Source organism: Alexandromys fortis, unplaced genomic scaffold (genome assembly GCF_014885135.2).
Source record: "Alexandromys fortis isolate MF-2015 unplaced genomic scaffold, M_Fortis_MF-2015_v1.1 scaffold_39, whole genome shotgun sequence".
NCBI lineage: Eukaryota > Metazoa > Chordata > Mammalia > Rodentia > Cricetidae > Alexandromys > Alexandromys fortis.
In genome coordinates, this window is record NW_026067918.1 from 2,418,949 (window position 1) to 2,430,149 (window position 11,201).

General features: G+C 40.3%; 1 protein-coding gene across 1 annotated transcript in view; it reads right to left on the reverse strand.

Moving 5' to 3' along the window:
• Positions 1 to 11,201, reverse strand: part of Herc2 (HECT and RLD domain containing E3 ubiquitin protein ligase 2) — a 145,747-nt gene that overhangs the window by 83,327 nt on the left and 51,219 nt on the right. Inside the window, exons 31-35 of the mRNA XM_050140027.1 lie at positions 6,417 to 6,550; positions 5,602 to 5,775; positions 5,395 to 5,531; positions 5,129 to 5,280; positions 3,633 to 3,824 (exon numbers count right to left, since the gene is read on the reverse strand). Of these exons, the coding sequence (XP_049995984.1) occupies positions 3,633 to 3,824; positions 5,129 to 5,280; positions 5,395 to 5,531; positions 5,602 to 5,775; positions 6,417 to 6,550 (789 nt within the window). The remainder of the gene's footprint in view (positions 1 to 3,632; positions 3,825 to 5,128; positions 5,281 to 5,394; positions 5,532 to 5,601; positions 5,776 to 6,416; positions 6,551 to 11,201) is intronic.

Genomic DNA, 11,201 nt, shown 5'->3' on the forward strand with positions numbered 1-11,201 from the left:
CCAAGGAACAGATTCTACCCAGGACTCCCAATGGCCACACCTGGCAGCAACTCAAAAACCCAAAAAGAAGGTAAAACTAAAATTTAAAAAATTTAGGAAGTCACACAAAAACCTCAGAGGTAAGCCTCACCAACAAGTGGATGAAACATAGAATCTCAGGCATTAAAGACAAGATAAAAGAAATAAATACCCTGGCAAAAAGAAAAAGGAAAGAAAAAAGTTAAATCCAAAAAAATTCAGGCACAAAACATCTACAAAATCTGGAACACTATGTAAAGACAAAATCTACGAATAAACGTAATAGAAAGAGAAGAAACTCAGATCAAAGGCAGAGAAAATATTTTCAACAAAATCACAGAAGAAACTTTTCCCAACCTAAAGAAGGTGATCCCTATCAAGGTCCAATAAACATATAGAAAACCAAAGAGAATGGGCCAGAAAACAGACTGCCCTGACACATAATAACCAAAACACTAAACGTATACAAAAAAGAAAGGACATTAAAAGCTGTAAGAGAAAAAGTCCAAGTAATATATAAAAGCAGACCCAATAGAATAATATCTGACTTCAAAATGAAGACTAAAATCCAGAAGGGTCTGGATCAATGTTCTACAAACTCGTAAGAGACCACAGATGCCAAACCAAAATACTACACCTGGCAAAATTTTCAATCACACTAGACAAAGAAAGAAAAAAATTTCATGACAGAACTAAATTTAAGCAGGATCTATCTATAAATCCAGCTCTACAGAAGGTGCTAGAAAGAAAACTTCAATCTAAGAGGTTTATCACACTCAAGGAAAGAGAAGAAATAAAAAATCTCAGAACAGCAAATCAAGAGTGGAGGAGCCCACACCATGACAAGAAAATAACAGGAATCAGCAAACATTGCTCACTGATAACCCTCAACATCAATGGTCTCAGTTCACCAATAAAAACCATAAATTAATAAAAACAAACAAACAGAAAACAGGATCCATCCTTCCACTGCTTTCAAAAACCACACCTTCCAACAAGGACAGACATCACCTCAGCACGCAAGGATAGAAAAGAATGTTCCAAGCAAATGGAGCCAGGAAGCAAGCCAACGGAGGTATTTAATATCTGACAAAGTACACTTCAAACCAAAATGAGTAAGAAGAACTAGGGAAGGAACGGCATACTTGTCAAAGAACGAATCCAAGAGAATCATTCCAAACATCTACGCACAAACACAAGGACACAAAGTTCACAAAGAAACACTGCTACGGCTAAGATCACATGCTGACCTTCATCCAGTGAAGGCGGGGGATTTCAAAATTCAACTCTTGAAACAGATGGATCATCCATACAAAAACTAAACAGAAAAATGCTGGAGCTAAATGATGGCATAAATAAATGGACCTAGGATATATTTACAGAATATTTTACCCAAAGACAAAAAAAAAGGGGGGGGGGAGTGCCTTTTTCTAAGAGCTCATCGAAATTTTTCCAAATCTACCACATACTTATATTTAAAGCAAGTCTTAAAAGATACAAGAAAATTAAAATAACACCCTGCACCCTATCTGACCATCAAGGATTAAAAGTGGTTATCAACAACCACAAAAACTGCACAAAGCATACCAAGTCATGGAAATGGAACAACTCACTATTGAATGAAAAGTGGATCAAAACAGAAATTAAAAAGAAAATAGAAAATTTTTTGGACTGGAATGAAAATGAAAATACACCATGCCCACATATACAGGAAACAAACTATCAGTCCTAAGAGGCAAGTTTAGTGCTAAGTGATACCCAGAAAGTTAGAGGTCTCACATTAGCAGTGACTTACTGACATGCCTGAAAGGTGTAGAACAAAGTGAAGAAATATAACCCAAAAGTAGTAGATGGCAGGAACTAACCAAACTCCAGGCAGAAATCAATAAAATACCATCACCATCATCAACAACAAAAATACAAATAAATCAATGAAACGAGTTAATTCTTAATGAAAATCAGTAAGATTGATAAAAGTTTAGCCAAATTAGCCAAAACATGTAAAGAGAAGATCCAAATTAATAAAATTAAAGAGTTAAAAAGGGGGACATCACAACAGACAGAAGAAATCCAGAGAATCATAAGGACATAGTTTAAAAATCTATACTGCACCAAAAAGGAAAATCTAAAAGAAATAAATATATTTCTTGGTATATACCATCTACCAAAGCTAAATCAAGAATACACAAGCAATTTAAACAGATTACAGTCGGTAGTGAAATAGAAACTATTATTAAAAGTCTCCCAAGCAATAAATAAATAAATAAAAGCCAGGACCAGAGAAATTCAATGCAGACTTCTACAAGACTTTCAAAGAAAAATTAATGTCAATACTCCTCAAATTATCCCACAAAATAGAAACTGAAGGAACATTGTTAAATTCTTTTGACCAAGGCCATAATTACCCAAACACCTAAACCATCTAATGACCGGAAGAAGAAGCAGAATTCCAAACCACTGTAAGAGCCAGAAGAACAGGAAGCATGCTTTGAGACTGCACCTCTTAGGAAACCCAGGAACCTGTCTAACCCTAGACAGGGAACCAAGGAATGCTGAGAGGGAGAGAAATCATCTTCCCAGGGAAGAACCCACAATTCTTTTTTCTCCCCACTCTTTTAAATCCTTCTCATTTAATGGTAACAGAGCTTGTGCACAAACTGAACACTGTAAGACCATCCCAGTCTTCCAGTACGGGTGCCATTCACTCTTCCAGCCCCCAACAGTATGGCTCACTAGCGCTCATTACAGCTGAGAATACTTCCTTAGTAAACTGTTGGGTTTCTCTCATCTGCATGTTCCTACACTGTTTCCTGTTCCAGTATTAAACAACTTGGAAAGAACAACGGGCGCCCTCCAAACTCCAGCATCCACCTGCAGAATTACTACGTGACCTCAGTGTTTTCTCCTTTTACCATCAAAAGAATCAGAGACAGGTATCCAAGAATTTACATACAAACATTCCTAGCAAAATCACTCACTAAAGTAAAATGATAAAATATCCCAACTATCCATCAATGGATAATCAAAATGTCAAATACTCAAATAATAACATTTCAGCCATAAAAAAGAATGAAATACTGACTTACAGTAAAATACAAAGACAAAAGCCTACAAATTACGACAGCACTTACATGAAATCCTCAAAAACTGTAAATCCACTGAGACAGAAAGTCAATTTGTGGCTGCAAGGACAGGAACGTGGGATAATCAAGTGTGATGGGTAAACAGGTTGCATTTAAGGTTATGAAAATGTTCTAAAATAACATAGTAGTGACAGCTGCTCCAAATGGTCACTAATGGGACCCTTCACCTTTAATCCCAGCACTCCGGAGGCAGAATCAGGAGGATCTCTGTGAGTTTGAGGCCAGCATGGCCTCTATGGAGAGTGCCAGGCGAGGCAAGGGTATATATATACAGTGAGAGCCCGTCTTAAAAAACAACACGGTCAGAGAGAAAATAAAAGAAAACAGATGTTGATGTCAGTAACATTGTTCAGTTACACTCAGCACAGTTAAAAGGCTAGCTTTTATGGGTAGATGTGAATGTGTGCTGTATTAAGGAGAAAATGTAAAAGTCACGTTTTTCTAAAGGATCCAAGGTCAAAGCCAACCTACCGATCAGCCTCAGTGCCGTCTGTGTGAGGGCCAGAGTGCCTGAGTTGAGCAAGAGATCAAGGTTGTTTGCACCATGCTGCAGGGTGAGCATGCTGAGCATCACCAGAAGAAATCGAGCTTGTGGGATGGTCCCCAGACTTGGTCCCGCCAGGTTCTCATTGGTGATAGTTTGCAGGGGGACAGGCTGGATACCTAATGAGCATAAACATTCAGCTGAATTTCTCATTTATAGGCACAATGCAGTTGATTCACAACACAATGGAGCTCGGTTATTATTTACTTATTTATTTATGTAACTTTTTTTTTACAGTGGGTTTCCCCATAGTCACGGCAGATCTATTTTATTTTGTGATATTCTTATCATCTGCATACCACATACTGCGATCTTTTGTCTTCAAGATAAAGTACAAAAAGGGAAGAGTTAAGTTAGTTTAGTGATAAATTCTAGTACAATTTTCACCATTATTGTCAAACTGAACTCTGTAATAATGCCAGTGTTTAAGGGAGGAAGCTAAGCTTTCCCTGATTATACTGCTTCAAAAATTCAGAGATTCTGAAAGGGTTTCCAGCAGTCTCAGCACAGAAACTATTTAGAGCTAGGAGTACTGGCGCACACCTTTAATCACAGTGCTCTGGAGGCAGATGCAGGTAGACCTCTGTGAGTTGGAAGCCTACCTGGTTTAAAGTTTGAGTTCCAGAACAGCAAAGCATACATAGTGAGACCCTGTCTCAAAAAAAAAAAAATGAAATACCAAAAAATTCCAAACAAATACCAATTTAAAAGTTTGGGGACAAAATAAAAAAAGTTTGGGGATAAGAACCCCAAAGTGTGGCACTCCATACTACACAGTAAAACCCTAAGGTTAATTTATGTGTGTGTACTAATATACATTAATATAAATATATTACATAAATATATATATATTTAGCACTGGGCAAGGTGGTGCACACCTTTAATTCCAGCACTTGGGAAGCAGAGGCAGGGTGGACCTCTGTTAGTTGAGGCCAGCGTGGTCTACAGAGTGAGTTCTGGGATAGTCAAACACAAAGAAACCCTGTCTCGAAAAATAAACAAAACAAAGTGTATATATCATATTTTCTAAATATCTTTGGGGGTCTTTCACTTTACCACCATAAAACTAATATTGCCATTTCTCTACAATGCTCAAATTACCTAGGAAATCAGTATTAGTGTAGGATACTGATGCCTCAGAGTATATGGTGTAACACTCATGAAAATGCAGCCTAATTTATTCTGTTAAAATATTGAGATTTTGTCTGTTGCAAAATGTTCCGAGTTCCATTCGGAATCTAAAGTAAAGCTAAATGCACCCAAGATTATTGTTCTGATGCACAAAGTTTCCAAAAGTGACTTTTAGTAACTCTCCACACTACACACTTAAGATCGATGGCATGGCACTGCTGCAATCACAATCATTACCGTACTATCAGTTTTAAAATAAGGACGTTTAATTATCACGTTTTCTTTAGCTCACCCAGTTCTTTAAATTTGGCACTCGCATCCATCAGAACACATCGAATATTCTGAACTGCCCAAGCATACAGCTTGCCGAAAGTCACTTCCAGCAGCATCCGATTGAACGGTGGAATTAAATCTACGTCCTTCAAGCAGTCTGTAAGTGGTTCCCTTTCAAACAAAGAAACAGAATTAGACTCACAACACTGCCAGACTTTTAACTCCAGAAGAACAGCAGTGTCTTGCCAAGATTCCCATATCTGAGAAAAATTTATAAAGCTTTACCCTATATCAATTCCTTCAGGAATAAGTCTTTGCCATCCACAAAACATAGCATATTGCACAGAAGGAAGTAAGAAACTCTTGGCTGCCAGTTTCAAAATTGTATCTATCCCTTCCAGACGAACCTCTGCTCTCTCCAACTGCAAAAGAGCAACACAGTCAGTGCTCCGTCCGACTCAGTGTGAAGAAGCGTGCCACACAAAGTCTTACCTGTTTCAGGAGGCACTTTCGCATTTTCTCCACATCTACCGGCTCTTCCTTAAGGGCAAATTCAACGATGGTACTAAGCAGTGCAGACTGTGGATAAAGGCCCTGCACATTCTGCTTTAACCACTTGTATTTATGAACTCCTGTAACTGTATTCAACAGCGGCTGCCATTTGTCCTAACAAACAGAAAAGCGTGCTCCATTAGTTTCTCTACTAACATGCACTGTAAACAATCAGCACTAGCGGCTTTGTTGTTTGTTCATCTGGTTATCACTAAGAATAGGACCCAGGACTTTGCAACACAAGCAAGAAAAGCACCCCGTCACTGTTATTTTAAATTGAGTAAGTAACAGATTACTTTTTAAAAACATTAATTGCCTCATGGACCAATAGTTTCTCAAACAAATAAGGAAATGAATGAATGCTACATTAAAAAAAAAAAAGCTGGGCACTGGTAGCACACACCTTTAATCCCAGCATTCGGGAGGCAGGCAGATCTCTGTGAGTTTAAAGCCAGCCTGGTCTACAAGAGCTAGTTCCAGGACAGGCTCCAAAGCTACAGAGAAACCCTCTCTCGAAAAACCAAAGGGTGGGGGGTGCACTACAGAGTCAAAACCTAAAGGAAACAGTCCTCTGGCAGTGTGACTGGACAGAACACTGTCAGTCAAGGTTAATAAGAAGTCTGGGGCCAGGCTTCTAAAAACACACTATACTCAGAAGCCTGCACATGCTCAGGACAATGGCATGGCACTAGAGATTCCTCTGCTGTGTGCAGTGTTTCTATCACCCAATCTAAGAACCACAGAGAATACTTCACCTTGGGAGACTTCATGGAAATGGGTCTTTTGTCTACATTTATAGGACTATGAGGCAAAACACAAGCTTCTTCTAAATCACTCTCTTCGTTCCCAATCTTTTCTTCACCATCAGTAGATTCTGGCTTCTTAGGAACTGTATTTTAAAACATAAAAATCATTTATATAATTGTTAATTAAGAACTACGTTAATGTGCAAGAATGTATGCGCTGGTTTTTCCGTCAGCTTGACACAACTGAAAATTCCTCCCTAAGACTGGCCAGGGGGCAGGGGGCAAGCCTGGGGGTCACTCTCCTAATAGTGATTGATGTGGGAGACCCTAGCCCTTGCCATCCCTGGGCAACTGGTCCCGGCAATGTAAAAGAGCAGGCTAAGTAAGTCGTGAGAAGCCAGTCAGTGAGCAGCACTCTTCCGTGGCCTGTTTTACTTCCTATCTCCAGACTCCTGCTGGAGTGCCAGCCCTGACATCTCTCAGTGATGAAGTGTGACCTGAGAGTTGTAAATGAAATACACCCTTTCCTCCCCAACTTTCTTAGGGTTAGTGTTTATCACAGCAACAGAAAGACCTAGAAGGATGCATATTTTCTTCAAAACAGCACAGAATGACACTATCAACTGTAATGTTCAAATGAAAACTATTACAATATGTATCCCATGACATCTAGAAACAACACTGACATAGGTCAGAGTCAGGAGAGAAAGACTCTCCTGAAGAACAAAGGTGAGAGCTGGGTCATGTGGCACGCCCTGTTAGTGCCAGCACTTGGGAGGCCGTTCAATCTGCCCAATCCGCTATAAACACTCAACACTACAGTCTCTACCTCACAAAGAGGAGTTATGGACCACATAAATGTCAACAGGGAGAGGCAGGCAACAGCTGGAGGTGTGTACTGCCGAGCCTGACATCCAGACCTTAATCCTTGGAACACATATGATGGTAGGAAAACAGACTCTTGCAAGCTATCCTCTGATCCTCACAAGTATGTCATGGCAGCTGTGCCCACATGCATGTGTACCCAAATGCACATCTGTGTGCGTAAACACACACAAATCTTTTTAAATGACACTTTCATTTATGAAAGTTGCAATTTATATTTCATGAAATTTCATGAGTCAAAATAGTACCCTTCTTTCTGATTTCTTCTTACAATTTAAAATTGTAAAAAATCAAGACTGAGCCAGTCACCTAGGCTGGAACGGGGCCCAAGGCAGCAAACTCCACAGGAACAGGACTGAGACAGTGACCTGGGCCTGAGCGGGCCTGGGACAGTGAATCCCAAGGGAGCAGGAGCGGATCCAGACCAGGGACATTTATGGAAACAGGACTGAGCCTGCAACCTAGGCCTGAGCAGACCTGAGACAGCAAACTCCACAGGAGCAGGTACAGGGGAGCAACTGCTGAGGGAGTGGGCTGAAGCCAGAGACCACTGCGAGTCCCGGCACGAGTCTGGGACCTTCAAGGAAGTAGACCTGAGTCAGGACCCCTGCAGGTCCAGGCATGAGTCTGGGACCTTCAAGGAACTAGGCCTGAGCCAGGACCTTTGTGGGTCCAGGTCTGGGCGCACTGGAGTCTGAGACCTCCTAGAGAGTAGATCAGAGTCAGAGACGTTTGCAGGACCAACCCCAAGGCAGGGACCTCTGCAGGAGTGAATCCAGACCAGGGACATTTACAGAAACAGGTCTGGGCTGACAACCTAGGATAGAGTAGGCCTGAGACAGCAAACTCCACAGGAACACTGAGCAACCTCCAGGAACATGGAGTGACCAATCGGGTGAGTGAAACAGTGGCAAAGACTGCACCATGAGGAGCAACCATCTGAGCCTTGGATCGACTGGAACCTGGAAGATTGATCACCAGAGTCACAGGCAGCCCCAACTACACCAATCAGAGGAAAAGATAGGTAGACAAGGTAAAAACACATGCAACACCACAAAGAGCAACACAACACCAGTAAAATCTAGTGACCCTATAACAGCAACACCTGAACAACCAATTATAGATGAAGCAGAAGAAAATGACCTAAAAAATAACTTCAGGAGAATGTCTGAAACTCTTAAAGAAGAAATGAGAAATTCCCTCAAAGAAATGGAGGAAAAGACAAACAAAAAATGGGAAGACATCAACAAATCCCTTAACAAAAGCCAAGAAAAGCAATCAAACATATGAAAGAAATGATTCAAGACTTAAAAATTGAAATAGAGACAATAAAGAAAACACAAGCCTAGGGAATTATAGAAACAGAAATCATGAAAAAATGATCAGGAACCACAAATGCAAGCATAAACAGCAGAATACAAGAGATGGAAGAGAGAATCTCAAGGGCTGAAGATACAATAGAGGAAATAGATTCATCAGTCAAAGAATACATTAAATCTAACAAAAGCTTAACACAAAATATCTAGGAAATATGGGACACCATGAAAAGGCCAAACCTAAGAATAACAGGTATAGAACAAGGAGAAGATGTCCAACTCAAAAGCACAGAAAATATATTTAACAAAATCATAGAAGAAAACTTTCCCAACCTAAAGAAAGATATGCCTATGAAGATACAAGAAGCTTACAGAACGCCAAATAGACTGGATCAAAATAAGAAGTCCCCTCGCCACATAATAATCAAAACACTAAATATACAGAATAAGCAAAGAATATTAAGAGCCGCAGAGGAAAAGGGCCAAGTATCATATAAAGGCAGACCTATCAGAAAATCACCTGACTTCTCAGTGGAAACAATTAAAGTCAGAAGGTCCTGAACAGATATGCTGCAGACAATAAGAGACCACGAATGCCAGTCCAGACTACTATACCCAGCAAAACTTTCAATCAACATACAAGAACAAAACAAGATATTCCATGACAAAACAAGATTAAACCAATACCTAGCCAAAAACCCAGCCCTACACAAAGTACTAGAAGGAAAATTACAATCCAAGGAAATTAGCTGCAACATCAAAAACACAGACAATTGATGATCTCACAGCAGCAAATCCCAAAGAAGGGGAAAACACACAAATTAACATCACCAACAATGAAAACTAAATTAGCAGGAGATAGCAATCACTGGTCATAAATATCCCTTAATATAAATGAACTCAACTCACCTATAAAAAGACACAGGCTAACAGATTGGATATGCAACAGAATCCATCCTTCTGCTGCATACAAGAAACACACCTCATCATCAAAGACAGACATCGCCTCAGAGTAAAGGGTTGGGAAAAAAATCTCCAATCAAATGGACCTAAGAAACAAGGTGGTGTAGCTACCCTAATATATAACAAAATAGACTTCAAAAACTCAAGCGTAGCACATAAACAATGTAAAGACAGTAAGAGGCCACATTCAGCTACAGTCCTGCTTGTCCTCTCTGATGTCCCACATGAAGGGTCTATCATCAGTAAATGAACAGTGTGACTCCTCTGTTAGCATCTGCAGTGAGGAGCACTTCTACCGAATGTGCAGGGTGCTTTGGTATGTCTTCCCTTTCTTGCTCTTTTAAAGTTTTTAGACTAATTCTGTTCAACATATAACATAGAGAAAAAGGACAATATACCTAGGTATAAGGTGTTAACAAAGCCAGACTGGGTAGTCTAAACCCTGCAAGTTAAGAAAAGTATGGGTTGGAAAGATGGTTTACTGGTGAACAGTGGATGCCCCTTCAGAGGACCCAGGTTCCATTCCTAGAATCCACACGGCAGTTCATCATTGTCTGTAACCTCAGATCCAGGGAATTTGGTACCATCTTCTGACTTTCAGGGGCACCAGGCATTCATGTGGTAGATAGACATAGATGCATGCAAAATACCCATGCATATAAAATAATAATAATTTTTAAAAAGAACCAAAGAAAGGAAAGTTTGTACCTTAACCAGCTCCTAAGTACTAAAAATTAAGCCCTAAGAACAGCCTCCTTTTAGGAGTGTTTTGGTTAAGTATGAGGGATCCCTATTATCCAGAAGCCTAAAGGCACAGTCAGGAAAATGACAAGCTTAAGACTAGTATAGGCTACATACCAATGCCCTGTCTCTAAAAGAGTGTTTTTGCTGGTTTGTGGTGGTGCACCCCTTTAATCGCAGCACTTGACGAGGCAGAGGCAGGTGGATTTCTGAGTTTGGGGACAATCTTGTCTACAGAGCAAACTCCAGGACAGCCAGGGCTATACAAAGAAACCCTGTCTCAAAAGGCAAACAAACAGTGTTTTCATGTACCTGAATTCTAGAGCCATGATAGGTGATAACGGATTGTGATGTTAAGAGTACCATATAACAGGTGCAAGAACTTTGCAACACAAGCTAGAAAAGCAGCCTGTACTGATACTTTAAATTGAGTAAGAAGCAGATTACTGTAAAAAACATTAATAGCCTCAGGAACCAATACTTTCTCAAACAAATAAAGAAATGAAAGAATGCTACACTCTGGGGAGTTGAAATTTGAGTGACTTGTGTCAATCACACAGTCCTGCCTACCTACTGGTCTGACAGCCACCAAGAGAAAACGTTGGACACCAAAGTTCATGAAAGTTCCCCTGACAGACACTAGCACTGGGAAAACAACACAGGTTCTTACAGGATCCCACCAGCAGGAGACCCTGGAAGCTGTGCCAGACTGGCTCTCAGCATCCTCCCACATACACCCCTTTTCCATACCCTTCTGTAACTTCTGCAGTGATAAACTGTATCTGTGAGCATTGGCACAGGCTATCAAGTCTGACAATATGCTGGATACACAGATCATCAGCCATTTCTACAGGCCAGTGAGTTTCCAAGTGAGCTGAGAAGAAAAGCG